Below are 14,349 nucleotides of genomic sequence, written 5' to 3' on the forward strand. Positions count from 1 at the left end.
GTTGCAAAAGCAGCAACTACTTTTCCTGGGGTCCACACAAAACATGACATAATACAGAACATTAATAGACAAGAAGAGCTCAAGGACAGACCTACATAAAAAAAATGTACTAAAGGCACACGTAGCCTACATACATCCATCCACACAAACGATCCAGGTCACTAAACTATCTAGTGTTTCCTTTATTTTGGCTGTTACCTGTATACAGTGGGGCAAAAAAGTATTTAGTCTGCCACCAATTGTGCAAGTTCTCCCACTTAAAAAGATGAGAGAGGCCTGTAATTTTCATCATATGTACACTTCAACTATGACAGACAAAATGAGAAAAACAAATCCAGAAAATCACATTGTAGGATTTTTTATGAATTTGCAAATTATGGTGGAAAATAAGTATTTGGTCAATAACAAAAGTTTATCTCAATACTTTGTTATATACCCTTTGTTGGCAATGACAGAGGTCAAATGTTTTCTGTAAGTCTTCACAAGATTTTCACACACTGTTGCTGGTATTTTGGCCCACCTCCATGCAGATCTCCTCAAGAGCAGTGATGTTTTGGGGCTGTTGCTGGGCAACACAGACTTTCAACTCCATCCAAAGATTTTCTATGGGGTTGAGATCTGGAGACTGGCTAGGCCACTCCAGGACCTTGAAATGCTTCTTACGAAGCCACTCCTTCGTTGCACGGGCGGCATAGTGTGTTACTGATGGTAGGCTTTGTTACTTTGGTCCCAGTTCTTTGCAGGTCATTCACTAGGTCCCCCCGTGTGGTTCTGGGATTTTTGCTCACCGTTCTTGTGATCATTTTGACCCCACGGTGTGAGATCTTGCGTGGAGCCCCAGATCGAGGGAGATTATCAGTGGTCTTGTATGTCTTCCATTTCCTAATAATTGCTCCCACAGTTGATTTCTTCAAACCAAGCTGCTTACCTTGCAGATTCAGTCTTCCCAGCCTGGTGCAGGTCTACAATTTTGTTTCTGGTGTCCTTTGACAGCTCTTTGGTCTTGGCCATAGTGGCGTTTGGAGTGTGACTGTTTGAGGTTGTGGACAGGTGTCTTTTATACTGATTACAAGTTCAAACAGGTGCCATTAATACAGGTAACGAGTGGAGGACAGACGAGCCTCTTAAAGAAGAAGTTACAGGTCTGTGAGAGCCAGAAATCTTGCTTGTTTGTAGGTGACCAAATACTTATTTTCCACCATAATTTGCAAATAAATTCATTAACAATCCTACAATGTGATTTTCTTGATTTTTTTTTCTCTCTCATTTTGTCTGTCATAGTTGAAGTGTACTTATGATGAAAATTACAGGCCTCTCTCATCTTTTTAAGTGGGAGAATTTGCACAATTGGTGGTTGACTAAATACTTTTTTGCCCCACTGTATGTCATTCATTGTCCCTTCTATGTCAAGGTAATATGATTACTAGGGCTGACCCCAATCAGTTGAATGTTTGGTCAATAGGCCGTTGGTCGACTAAGGTTATTTCTTTAGCTGAGCAGTAGCAAATATAAAGCACAGACGACTTTTGGTCAACCAAGATTTTTTTGTTGTTGTCAGGCGCCGCCCTGATTAGTGATTACTGTCACCTCATTTCACTTAGCACGTGATCAGTCTGAAGACTGGGCCAAGTCCTTACTCTGCACAAGAGGAGGCTGGTGGGAGGAGCTATAGGAGGACGGGCTCATTAATGGCTGGAACGGTATCAAACATGTCGAATATAGTGAAACCACATGTTTGACTCCATTCCATTTATTCCACTCAAGCCATTACAATGAGCATGTCCTCCTATAGCTCTTCCCACCAGCCCCCTCTGCTCCACACACGTCTTGGCTCCGAAATGTTATGGATGGTGCTAGTTTACCAGTGGGCAAGATGGAGCAATGACCATTTTAGCTATCAAGTACTGCTCATAGGGACCTGTAGGTCTATTACCTTATGTTCTTAGGTCTGGAATCCGACTCGCTCTCTCACACACACACTTGAAGCTGTGGATTTAGCAGGCTTTAATGGCTCCTTAGTCTATTATTAGCTTCAATCTGTCTCACAGTCCACACGCTGACAAGTGTTCGCTTGGAGTCTGTGTTCTGTCCTCTCCCTATAGCATACAGGAGGAAAATATAGCCTGCGAGATATAAAACGCACTTGAAACATGAAATGGTGCTTGCGCCCTCTGTATCCGTGGATCTGTAGGGCAAGGATGAATAATAGGCACTATGAATATTTTTTCATGACTGGAAAGCAGATGGTGATGTATTTCTGAGTGTGCATTGATTGACAAAGGAGTCTATTTTCGGTGGTAGAAGTAGGGAATATACAAATCATGCGAGTAATGTTAGATATTGATATAGCTTTAGTAGATTATACTACAATCGAAAAGCTTTAAAGTTATTTTAAGTCATTGACGTGTCTGAGAAAGTGTCTGATTTACTTAAGCGGGTTACTGAGTACACGAAATAGGGGCATCATATCTAAAGAAACACTAGGTATCATTACTCGGATTATTTTCCGACATCCTCACTGCTGCAATTGTAGCGATCTGAATGTTGAGCTATCGTTCTTTTGTTTCATCTAAGCATTTGTTTTGACATCCTTGCCCCCCGACTTGTAAACCCTGCCCAGCGGAAGCTGGGGGAACCGAACAGAGGGCGGAGGTTTGGAAGGAAGAATCGAGAGATATAGAGTAAAAGGAAGAGTGAGGTCTGCACGACAACTTCGTTTTTATTGTTCTCGTCTACATCCGTCAAAGGCACGGGCGTTTTCAGGTGCATCGAAAGCTGAACGTAATCAATTCTGGATTTCTTTATCCGATTCCTATCGTCCGGCATGAGGTTTAAACGGAACGGCTCCTATACATTGAATAGGTAAGTTACTTCATCCATTCACTACTCGAGTTAGGCTTTTTTCTATATTCGACACATATATACGTAAACAGTGCATTGTGAAGTTTTCCAGACGCAGTTGATCAATGTTTATTGTGTGACTTTAATGTCGCCTGTGTGGTGTTGTGACTCTTCGAGCATTTCTATTGTTGAATTGAAACGTGGTTATGATACGCACGCTGTATGGATGCAGCTGATGGAAGTAGTTGCTCTCACTCAACCCGTTTCACTGAAAACTCACTGATCATGGTTAAAACAACGACTATCTATTGCATCGGTTGCCACGGCAATGAAAATACGCGTTTAACACATTTGAGTGTTCGTGAACGGCAGACTTGACGTAGTTGACGTTCGAATAATGGTTTGATGATGTCAATCTTAAACTAATTTTCTGGCCCCAGACCCTTGCCATTGTGATGCCGACGTGTATTGGGTGGCGCGCAGTTTGAGCCGTGTGTAAACCTGAATATCAGGCTTTAGGGGTGGTCTCACTTCATTTTGACCCCCCCCATCTTACTTTCTCAATTCAATTAAATTCAAAGTGCTTTATTGGCATGGAAAACATGTTTACATTGCCAAAGCAAGTATTTATTACTTGTTTCTCTCTCCCCCTTCCTCGTTCCTCTCCTCTCCACCCCCCCTTCCTCGTTCCTCTCCACCCCCCCCTTCCTCGTTCCTCTCCACCCCCCTTCCTCGTTCCTCTCCACCCCCCTTCCTCGTTCCTCTCCAACCCCCCTTCCTCGTTCCTCTCCAACCCCCCTTCCTCGTTCCTCTCCAACCCCCCTTCCTCGTTCCTCTCCACCACCTCCCCTTCCTCGTTCCTCTCCACCACCTCCCCTTCCTCGTTCCTCTCCACCACCTCCCCTTCCTCGTTCCTCTCCACCACCTCCCCTTCCTCGTTCCTCTCCACCACCTCCCCTTCCTCGTTCCTCTCCACCACCTCCCCTTCCTCGTTCCTCTCCACCACCTCCCCTTCCTCGTTCCTCTCCACCACCTCCCCTTCCTCGCTCCTCTCCACCCCCCTTCCTCGCTCCTCTCCACCCCCCCTTCCTCGCTCCTCTCCACCCCACCCCCTTCCTCGCTCCTCTCCACCCCACCCCCTTCCTCGCTCCCTCTCCACCCCACCCCCTTCCTCGTTCCTCTCCACCACCTCCCCTTCCTCGTTCCTCTCCACCACCTCCCCTTCCTCGTTCCTCTCCACCACCTCCCCTTCCTCGCTCCTCTCCACCACCTCCCCTTCCTCGCTCCTCTCCACCACCCCCTTCCTCGCTCCTCCCCTTCCTCGCTCCTCTCCACCCCACCCCCTTCCTCGCTCCTCTCCACCCCCCCCTTCCTCGCTCCTCTCCACCCCCCTTCCTCGCTCCTCTCCACCCCCCCCTTCCTCGCTCCTCTCCACCCCCCCCTTCCTCGCTCCTCTCCACCCCCCCCTTCCTCGCTCCTCTCCACCCCACCCCCCTTCCTCGCTCCTCTACACCCCCCCTTCCTCTCTCCTCTACACCCCCCTTCCTCGCTCCTCTACACCCCCTCCTCTCCACCTCTCCTCTCCCCCTCTCCCCCCTTCATTAAAAAATATCCACTGAAATATCTCCCCTGTGGTGTGTGGTGTCTCCTCACCCACTTTCAGTTGACATGATTGCCCACTGCCTAGTAGGGCCATGAGAACCCAAGCCCACAAGTTCTCTTTCTCTCTCCTCTCCCTGGGAAGTCATTCATTCTCTCCCTCATTATGTATATCTTCAACTCACAAGTTTAATGAAGAGATGTGCTTTGTCTTCCTCATCGCTAAACCAGGCAAACTTTCTGCAATTTAAATTCTTAAATCCGGCCCTTGTAACTATTATTCCCAGTTCCTTGTCATTTTCTCTTTTTTTGGGGGGTGTTTTGACACACACATACTCTCTCTCTCTCTCTCTCTTTTCTCTCTTTCTCTTTCTCTCTCTCTTTCTCTTTCTCTTTCTCTCTCTTTCTCTCTCTTTCTCTTTCTCTTTCTCTCTCTCTTTTCTCTCTTTCTCTTTCTCTCTCTCTCTCTTTCTCTTTCTCTTTCTCTTTCTCTTTCTCTCTCTCTCTCTCTCTCTCTCTCTCTCTCTCTGTCTCTCTGTCTCTCTCTCTGTGTCTCTCTGTCTCTCTGTCTCTCTCTCTGTCTCTGTCTCTCTCTGTGTCTCTGTGTGTGTGTTGTTTAACAAGCATACCACACACATGTTTTATACACACCATGCCCTCAGTTTTAATTGTTGAAAATTAGTGTTGATGTATTGGCAGTTTCCTTCCATCTCCCTCTGGCACCCTATACCCACTGGCCTTGTTATCAGCCACAGGCCCTTCCACTACTCACACAAACTGTATCACACAGACCCAGAGGAGAGAATGCTTCAGTTCGGCTAGCTGAACGAGTGTGCTCACATACTCGCTTAAGACCTTACCTTGAAAAATGAGAAAAGCTGCAATAGTACTGTTTGTCCATTTTGAGACGCCGTAGCCAGTATACACTTCCTCAAAATAGTCAGTTAAGATAACTCAAATCTGTCATTAATTGCAACGTTTTTGCCAGGGAGATCTTAATCACGCAATTTTACATGTTTGGTGCAGTATTTCTCAATTTCAAAAAATTGCGTGTTCCCGATTTGTTTCTCGTTGAATGACAATACTTAATTTAAGAATCCCTACTGTTGACCAATCCCTGCCTCTTCAATCAAGGGGTGTGTGTGAGAGAGGGAAGGAAAGAGAACGGAAAGGTGGGTGTTTGGGCACATTGTTTCCCTCAAATAGGTAGTGTGTTTGCGTGTGAAGGTAGGTGTAATTCAAAGCGAGGCAGTAGCAGCAGAGGCCCTTGGTGACAGGCAGCTTGGGATGAAGAAAGGGGGGAGGGATATGACATCATTGGCTGTTAAAGTGCTTTGCTGTGCTACTGCGGCACCTCTCCCATCTTTCATCTGATAAAGAACAGAACAGAGAGGAGGAGAAGGAACACAGAGGGAAGGGTGGGGAAGTGTTGTGCATAAGGATGAGTCGTTTCTCGTTGAATGACCACTTCATTGAAGAATCCCTACTGTTGAACAATCGCAGACGAGGGGGCATAGACTTCGGCTACTGACATTGGCTTGACTCGAAGAATATGTGCCCGAACAGCCAGAGAAAAAACCTTACCGAAGTCCAAAATGAACAAACTGTTTCATCTGGAAAGCATGTGGACACCTTAAGACTTGCTTGGGTCGTGTGTGTTTGTCAGGAAGAGATTAGTGTCACCTTGTCGTTGGGCCTTTTAACAAGTTGGTAACTAAATCACAACACAACTCCAGGCTACTTCTAAACCAATATGGCCTTATGAAGGTGAATCTCTTTGTCTCACTCTACACACACACACTTTTCACACTCACCTAATGGGGCACTGCAGCCCGGAGAGAGATGTAAAAAGTCAGAGAAATAATGAGTGAAAGAAGGAAAGGATGAGCTAGAGGAGGAGGGAGAAGTGGAGTGTCCTTCATCTTGTATGCCTGCACTGACTGTCACAGAGCTCTTCTGTGATTGGCTGCAATCTTGGGGGGGGGGGTGTTCTAGCCACTCCCACTTTCTGCCTATGCATCAATGAGGGGATTAGATTCATCTGGCCCAGGTTTTGCACCAGGTGAAAGTTAATTGGGTGTGTTTTGAACCCGGGCGTGAGGGAGGTGCCATGTTCCAAGCCCACGTCAAAGTCTGCTCAAAGCAAAAGTGACATAATTAAGTTTGTGGAGTAATGAGTGTGATTCTGTATTTTCACATGCAGAAGTGATCACTTTTGATAATGCTTTATCTGCCTTTTCAATGAAAAAAATGAAAATTGTAACATTTTTTGGAAAAGAGATGTTTATTTCTGGATGACACACGTGCTGCCTTGTTGACAACATGACTGAGCAGCACAGATTACGGTTCCATTTGAGAAGGGCGCTCCTTCCTCAACACTTTTGCCTGTTCACATCACGGGCCATGGACCAGAGCATAGCATATTCTAATCCACCCTATGTGGAAGAATGACAGGTGAACGTAACCCTTTGTTCATTTGCCATTAGCTTTTCTTTTGCAACACCTAGCACCATCTCCCAGTTTCAACAGGCAGGCTTGGTTTGCAGGTTCTGTTTTTCAGTACAGGCTATGGGCCAGCTAACAGAGGTGTATCACTCAATAACCAGCCAATCTCAAATCAGCCAATTTGTTTTGGGCGTGTGTGGTCAAGTGTGTTTACTCCTTGTTTGGGATATACAGATGGCAGAGATTTTTGCGAGAGCCCAGAGCCTTCCTGTGTGCCTCTCTCTCTTACTCTCTCTTTCCCGCAGTCCTCCCTGTCCTACCCAGTAGTCAGCAGTTTGTTTATGCGAGTCTGTTTGCCAAGCTAATCTTCCCTCCTTTCAAGTGGGAGCCAGCCAGAGAAAGGGGGAGCGAGGGATGAAGAGGGAAGGAAAGAGGCAGGCAGCAGTAGTTCTAGCGAGAAAGAGAGAGGAAGACATTTTGAACGGGCTCCAAGTTGCTGTGAGAGGTTGTCTGTAGCGTGCTGTGGACATTCATCAGTGGTGGCCTGTTTGCTGATTGGACTGCTATTAGTGTGTGTGTGTGGACTCAGTTCGTGAGCAGCCAGTTACCGCCGTGTGTGTGTGAGCGAGAGAGAGAAAACGGGAGGTGCTATTCTGGAGCTGTGTGCTCGGATAGAGCCCCCCCTTCACCTGTAGAAGGAGTGAGGGAAGAGTGAAAGACCTGAGTGGGACCCTCACAGACCTGCCACTGTCTCTAATACCAGCTGGATGGGGGTCCTGGTCTGCTGTGACTGCTTCTTCTATAGGTAATTAGCTACTCTTGCTCTGCTCACCCCTTTTATCTCTCTCTCCATCTTGCGCTCACTTTCTATATGGTTCTCTCGCTGTTGGTTGTTATTCCTGGTTGTGTTGATGTAACTTTTTGTTTTAATTTTGGTGCTGTACTCCCTCTCCCTGCCTCTCTGTGGCTGAAACTTCTCTGTAGCTTTGTGTTTCTGATTCTGCGGTGTGGTTTGAAGGAGACAATGTAGCGACACAGATTTGGCTTTTGTAAGACAGAGGAGAAGGGAGCAAGCTAATTGTGGCAGAATGGCACAGATCCAGAGCCATGTAGTGATTTAGCCTCCTTGAGTTAGGAGTCTCAAGGCTGGTTAGAGGAGGAATGGCATGTAGCCAGCCCAACCTCCCGTCCACTGCCCTGCTGGCTGGTCGGATGGTCTCTGTCTGTTTGTTTGTACACACAGTCACTGTGTTCCTTCCCAAGACCTTTCTGTTTGGTACAGCAGAGCAGTGAGGTAGTCTGCTAGCTAGACTTTGACCTTCTCATACAGTTAAAGGGGTCCTAGTTTTGGGAGGGGAAAAGGTTGTTTACTTTTCTTATTTAGTTAGCATGGTTACTTGAGCCATGTTAGCTAGCTTAGTAAGCATAGCATGGTTACCTGGGCCACGTTTAGTTTTGGACACAGATCTGGTATCAGCTCAGCTTCTCTAAATCATAACCTGAACCACTCGGGAGAACATACAACGGACCTTGTAGCAGCGTCTAGAAGCAACTTTACACTACTCCAACCTGCTCTTGAGGGTTCAGTGGGAGTTGTCGACCTAGCATCATGCTACCAGATGAGTGAGTTAAATCAGGCAGAATGGGTGGAAGAGCCCCCCTCCTTATATGTAGTTGTAGAACTCGCTTTAGCTGCACTACGGCTATATACATAAACATCAGCTCATTATGGAGAGTTTAATGGTGAGGACCAAACAGTCTCAAACACATGCACACGAGGGCTGAACGATATTGCCATAATATCATATCACTATATTTTTCATATTTTAGTTTTTTTAATAATTAAAGTTATACATATACTTGACCCTAGGGTGGCACCACATACATTCTAAGTGTTTTTAATGGGGCTTTGTCCATTCTGAATGTTGTATACTGTTCAATGAAACTTCAACCAAAAGATGGAATAAAGTGGGCACTTTGAATATGTGTTTGACATGAGTTATTGTGACAAGGTAGGAACCAAAGGTTTGGTCAATGTTTCCCAGTGGACCCTAATTAATGTTACATTACATGTTTTCTCTTACTGTAGCTATGATGTAGCTAAAATATTCATGCTTTGCTTATTCCACTTTGATTTAAAATATATAGTTGCACAAACATGCTGATCTACACCAGCACTGCTATCAGGCTGTATTAGCTAGCTAGCTAGCTAGCTAGCTACATTTGCTGTAAGTACATTTAGCTAGCTAGCTGGCAAGCCGGTTAACTAGTGGTTAGCATTATTGTCTAAAACTATTTATTTTATCCACAACTTACTATGAAAAGGAAAAACTAGCAGTTTGCAAACAGGAATTCTATAACGCTCATAGATTTACATTTAATCGTTGTCCCAAAACCATCAACATTGACCATGCAGATTGTCATTAAAGATGGTTGTTGTGACTCGTGGTTAGACACAAACTGCTTTCGTTGAGTGGCGGGGCTTGGTGCATGTTGAAAGAGAGTGGGAGACAGAGGACTCAAGTAGAAAATGGAGTAAACTATATAAAAAGAGTAAATTATTTCACGCGGCAGAGAGGGTAACACATTTAACAAACCAAACATTGAAATGCCGTTATAACCTAAACCGGTCCGTGGATCAATACCGGTATATAGTCAAATACGGTATACCGCCCAGAACTAACACACTCACACTTGTAAAGCTGAATCGGATTAGACCATCAGACCCTCTGTGCCATTCAGAACTCTGTTTACATTTGCTCCCTACACCTAGCTAGCGTGAAGAACAGCCTGCCCTTTGTATTTCTGTCCACGTGTGTCCAAACACATGACTGTGTGTGTGCGTACGTCTATAGGTAAAACACACACAGCTTTGTGAAAGCACAGCCCAGTTCCAGAAACTGTAGTTTTTCTTTACAGGGCAATTATCACCAGTCCTGAGGCGGGACTTGGCTCCTGTGCTGACGCCTAATTGGGTGACCGATCAGTTCTATTTCTGGCACTACTTCCTGTCTACCTTGGCACCTCTGTCTACCACTCAGGGGGTTTGGTGTTGTCGTGGGTTTGATTGATGAGTGTTGGTTTTGGAAACACTCACATGGACAAGGTCCTTGTTGACTTTAGCCACAGTCCAATCCCAACTCTCGGACAGAAATAGCTGAAAACTAAAGTAGCATTGTGTGCTCTGCTTTCTGCTCTGACCACAAAAGTTTCATTCTGTCTTACGTTTTCAGCCCGCGTCATGATGATTTTCCTGCTTGTTTGAACCATGTGGTGTTTGTCCTGTGGTTTGCCCTTCTCTCAGATTAGCTTTCTGTCAGTCTGGGTTTAAAACAGGTGCTCGCCAGATGATCACTGTAAGGGTGAGACACAGAGAGGATAGATTGAGAAGGGAATGTGTTATAAGCAGCAAGTAAACTGAAGCATGTTTTTGCTGTATTGGACAGACACAGCTCCACAGAGAAGAGTAGTCAGATTCTCAGTGAGTTGTAGCCTATTTTAACCTTCGCCTTGGCTTTAGGTCTGTATGATGGTAGAACAGTTGATGCCCTGTTTGACCTAAACACACACACACACTCATTAACCTGGGCCCTCCTTACATGACTGATATAACACTGGATCAGTGTGATTGGAGGGCAGGCTAACATAATACAGAGGAAACGGTACACTTCAATTAGCCCTCAGCCCTATACACCACGGTTCATTCGTATGTAGGCCTATCTGTATCTGACGCCTACCTGGTTTGGAGCTTAGCCCAGCGGTTCCTCTGTCTGTTTTCTCCTAAGACTTGAGGTGTGTGTTATCAGCTGGAGGTCCAGAGCAGGGCAGTCATTGGTGATGATGGGGGGGGGTCGATTGTTACATATCCAAATATTATTATTTATTTTTAGTCATTTTTATTTTACCTTTACTGTCGGTAGTGTCAGCTTGCGCTAGTCGGCTGTACCTGTATAAAAACTGGAGTATTTTTCATCCTATAGCTTGTTCTCCATCTTTATAAATAGTGAGCCAACTTGTTTTCAGAACTTTTTCTTCATGCTCTGTCTCTCTGGAGCAGATGTACAGTGAGCAACATGTTTGCAACATAAAATCAAAATGACATCCCAGTATCGAATCGCAATACATGAAGAATTGTGAAAATTGCAATACATTGTATCTGCACCTAAGTATCATAATAATATCGTGAGGTCCCTGGCAATTTCCAGACCTAACGGTCATCTCTCTAAGGTTGTAGAGAGGGGGAGTGGCAGACTGTAATAAAACATGAGATGAAGATGCTGTTTTTGCTTCTCAGGATTTGAGTGTCTGTGTTTTGGCGATGCGGAAATGTAGTGTTGTCCTGTCACTGTGTTGTTGCCGCAGAGGGTGACTAGTGACTACAGCTTGGAACATTCAGGACCTGAGGCTCTAGACACCAGAATAATGGTCTCTGAGAATGTGTCTGTGTGTGTTTGCCATGTGTCTGTCATTTGACAGGTAGCCTTGTGGTTTGAGCGTTGGGCCAGTAAGTGAAATGTTGCTGGATCGAATCCTTGAGCTGACCTGGTAAAAATCTGTTGTTCTGCCCCTGAACAAGGCAGTTAACCCACTGTTCCTCAGTAGGCCGTCATTGTAAATAAGAATTTGTTCTTCACTGACCTGCCTAGTTAAATAAAGGTTAAATATTATTAGATATTTAAAATCTTTGGCAGGCCTGGCCCATTCTACAGTGCCGTGACAGAGCTCAACAAGGGCTGTGTTCTCCTAAACCAACCCTTTCCCAACCCTGGTCCTCCAGTACCTGTCTACACTGGAGTAGCCTAGAGCAGTGTTTCCCAACCCTGGTCCTCCAGTACCTGTCTAGACTGGAGTAACCTAGAGCAGTGTTTCTCAACCCTGGTCCTCCAGTACCCCAACAATACACCTGTTTCATTATAGCCCAGGACCAAACACAGCTCATTCAGCTCATTGAGGGCTTGATGATTAGTTGGCAAGTTGAATCAGGTGTGCTTGTCCAGGGTTACAAAAAATGTGTGCTGTTTGGGGTACACTGTCCTAAACCACCTCACTCCTCCATGCTGCATATCCCCTGGCCTAAAACCCTGTCTGTCACTCAAATAGAGCTCAATTGGACTTGGCTTGGCAAGCCTCGACACAAGTGAAAATGTTTTTTTTTATTACTTGTGTATAAGTGTTTGAAAAGGTCCACCATTTAGGCTGAATAATGGCATGGCTATTTTCCTATATTTGCTGATGGGACAGTCATCTGGTGACTGACTGACTGCACCATAGGCTTGAATGGACCATGATACACAGACGCACACGCCCTGTCTGTCTTGCCACGGGTGTGGGTCGGGGACCCTGCAGCAGACTGTGGAGAAGGTTCTAGTCTCTGTACCTCAACCCGTTGCAGAAGGAATGGAAGGCAGAATACAGGAGTGGAGGAAGGGACTAGGACTCTGCTTCAATTGTCAGCCATTTCCTCCTTCCCTTCCCGTTGAGTCAAGATTGCAGACTGACCTCCATGGGAGAATCTCATTTGCCTTTCTTTGATTCCTCATGTCCTCTCTTCTTACCACCTTTTCAAAACCCATTGGACGTTGAGGTCAGAGGGGAAGGCAATGGGTTTTGAGAAGGGGGTATGAATCAAGAAAATCAATTGAGATTGGCCCCATGTGAAGCACCATAAACTCTCTGGTCTCAGTCTGAGGTGTTGTAAGCCATATGCAAGCAGTGTAACATACTGGATTTGCCCAGTCCTACTGGCCAGTTCAGATAAGGAGGCTGACAGACTCCCTGTCCTTCTCTGCTTTCACCTGGATTTAGCAGTCTGCACTAGACTGTAATGCACAGCTAAGTGTTTGTAGTGTGTGTGCACAGTCCTACCTGGGTCTGGCCAGAGGTGGCTGGGACCAGAAATTGGCCCTTGCATTTCTAACACACCGGAACTTTTATTTATATTCTTTTGGAGGGGCCCTTCGGTGGCCATTTTTTGTTGTTGTTAAATGTCCACATTATTAGCCAGATAATGATAATTTGGCACAAAAAAAACCTGAGTTAGACAGGCCCCTGAGCCTAAAATGGACCGGCCCACCTGGCATTAGCCAGAAATGCCAGATGGCCAGTCCGCCTTTGGAGAGAGAAGAGACGGTTTTGCTGTAACCTTACCTCCACATTTAGATCTGCACCGTCAGCGCGCGCACACACACACACACACACTCTCTCCATGAAAACTTTGCCTTTTTGTGGCTGGCTAATGCTGCTGGATGATTCAATGTCATCCTCTCACATCTCCTCTGGCTCCTGCAGTGGGATGAGATGAAGGGTAGTAGACTCTATGAGTAAGGGTTAGGGGCAGAAACCATAGCTGTGTGCCCCTCCCGAGGGACTCTGGGGACATAAGGCACAGAATAAGGGACACAGGAAGTGCCTGGGTGTATCACTTCCTGTTTATGGAGTTTGTTGCAAGTGAGGGAGAGTGGGGTGGTAGGTAGGCAGGCAAGTCTTAAAGTCTTAAAATGCCTCACATACACAATGTTCTGCCCCTATATGGTTTCTCTCTCCCTCTCTTGCTTATTCACTCTCGTTCTCGCACTCTCTCATGCTCTGATTTTCACCTCATACCCTCACACTCTTCAGACTGCTTTCTTTCTATCCACACACTTTCTCTCTATCCCTCTACACACACACACACACACACCCCTGCCTGCATAGCTGGGTGCTGCAGTGCGCTTGGCAGCTGTACCCCTCATTTGTTTCAGTTATCAGCCATCTGAAATGGCGCAGCTACCAAGGATGGAGGGAAGGAAAAGTTTGAGGCAGAGGAAGCACACTCTTGCACGTACAGACAGTATCGTCATGTCTTCCACCTTCACAGAACAGTGGTTCGCTTCTACTTCCTCTCTGAGAGATGATTATGATTCATATGAGTCACACACACTGACTGTTTAGGCTAACCTGAGAGGTGGACTGACACAAGGGGAGGGGGGATGGGGCAGAGATTTTGCTGACGACAGCAATGTTCCCGAGGTAACATTCCGATCTGTTATTCCTATTATTTTATTGCTAAGCTGGTGGTCAGGGAAGAAAGGAGAGAATGAAAGGTGACTTTTCAAGACCAACAGCACTGTGCCTATGTAGGTCTCTTCATCACAAGCCCATGGGACCCAAAGCAGTTCCATAGAAACCTAATGAGCGCAATCATTAAATTGGAGCTCATATCCCCTGCCTCCCCAGGAGTCAGCCAGGTGCTGCCAACCAGCCAGCCAATCACAGGCTTGTTTACACCTGGGCGGCTGGATGAGGTCATTGATGTTCCCCCGCTCCCCTGGGTGCTGTAGGCCTAGCAGCTGATCTCATCGGTTCATAAAAAGGATGAGCTCATAGTATCACTTTGTCCCTCGCTGTGGGGTAGACGACGTACCCCTTTGATTGGTCTACACTGAGGAACCTAGAGCTTGCCATTTGTCAGAGCATAGACGTCAG

General features: G+C 46.0%; 1 protein-coding gene across 3 annotated transcripts in view; it reads left to right on the forward strand.

Moving 5' to 3' along the window:
* The window catches only part of LOC135556639 (MOB kinase activator 2-like), a 109,312-nt gene that overhangs the window by 49,987 nt on the left and 44,976 nt on the right, over positions 1 to 14,349 (forward strand). The window contains exon 1 of one of the 3 annotated variants that reach the window (XM_064990005.1): positions 2,659 to 2,862. The exons of 1 other annotated variant lie outside the window; for it this stretch is intronic. In XM_064990005.1, the coding sequence (XP_064846077.1) occupies positions 2,825 to 2,862 (38 nt within the window). In that variant the 5' untranslated portion in view covers positions 2,659 to 2,824. Of the gene's footprint in view, positions 1 to 2,658; positions 2,863 to 7,297; positions 7,691 to 14,349 lie in introns of those variants that run through there. One more of the 3 variants, XM_064990004.1, reaches the window with a different exon arrangement.

The sequence above is a fragment of the Oncorhynchus masou genome, chromosome 15, assembly GCF_036934945.1.
Source record: "Oncorhynchus masou masou isolate Uvic2021 chromosome 15, UVic_Omas_1.1, whole genome shotgun sequence".
NCBI classification, from domain to species: Eukaryota; Metazoa; Chordata; class Actinopteri; order Salmoniformes; family Salmonidae; genus Oncorhynchus; species Oncorhynchus masou.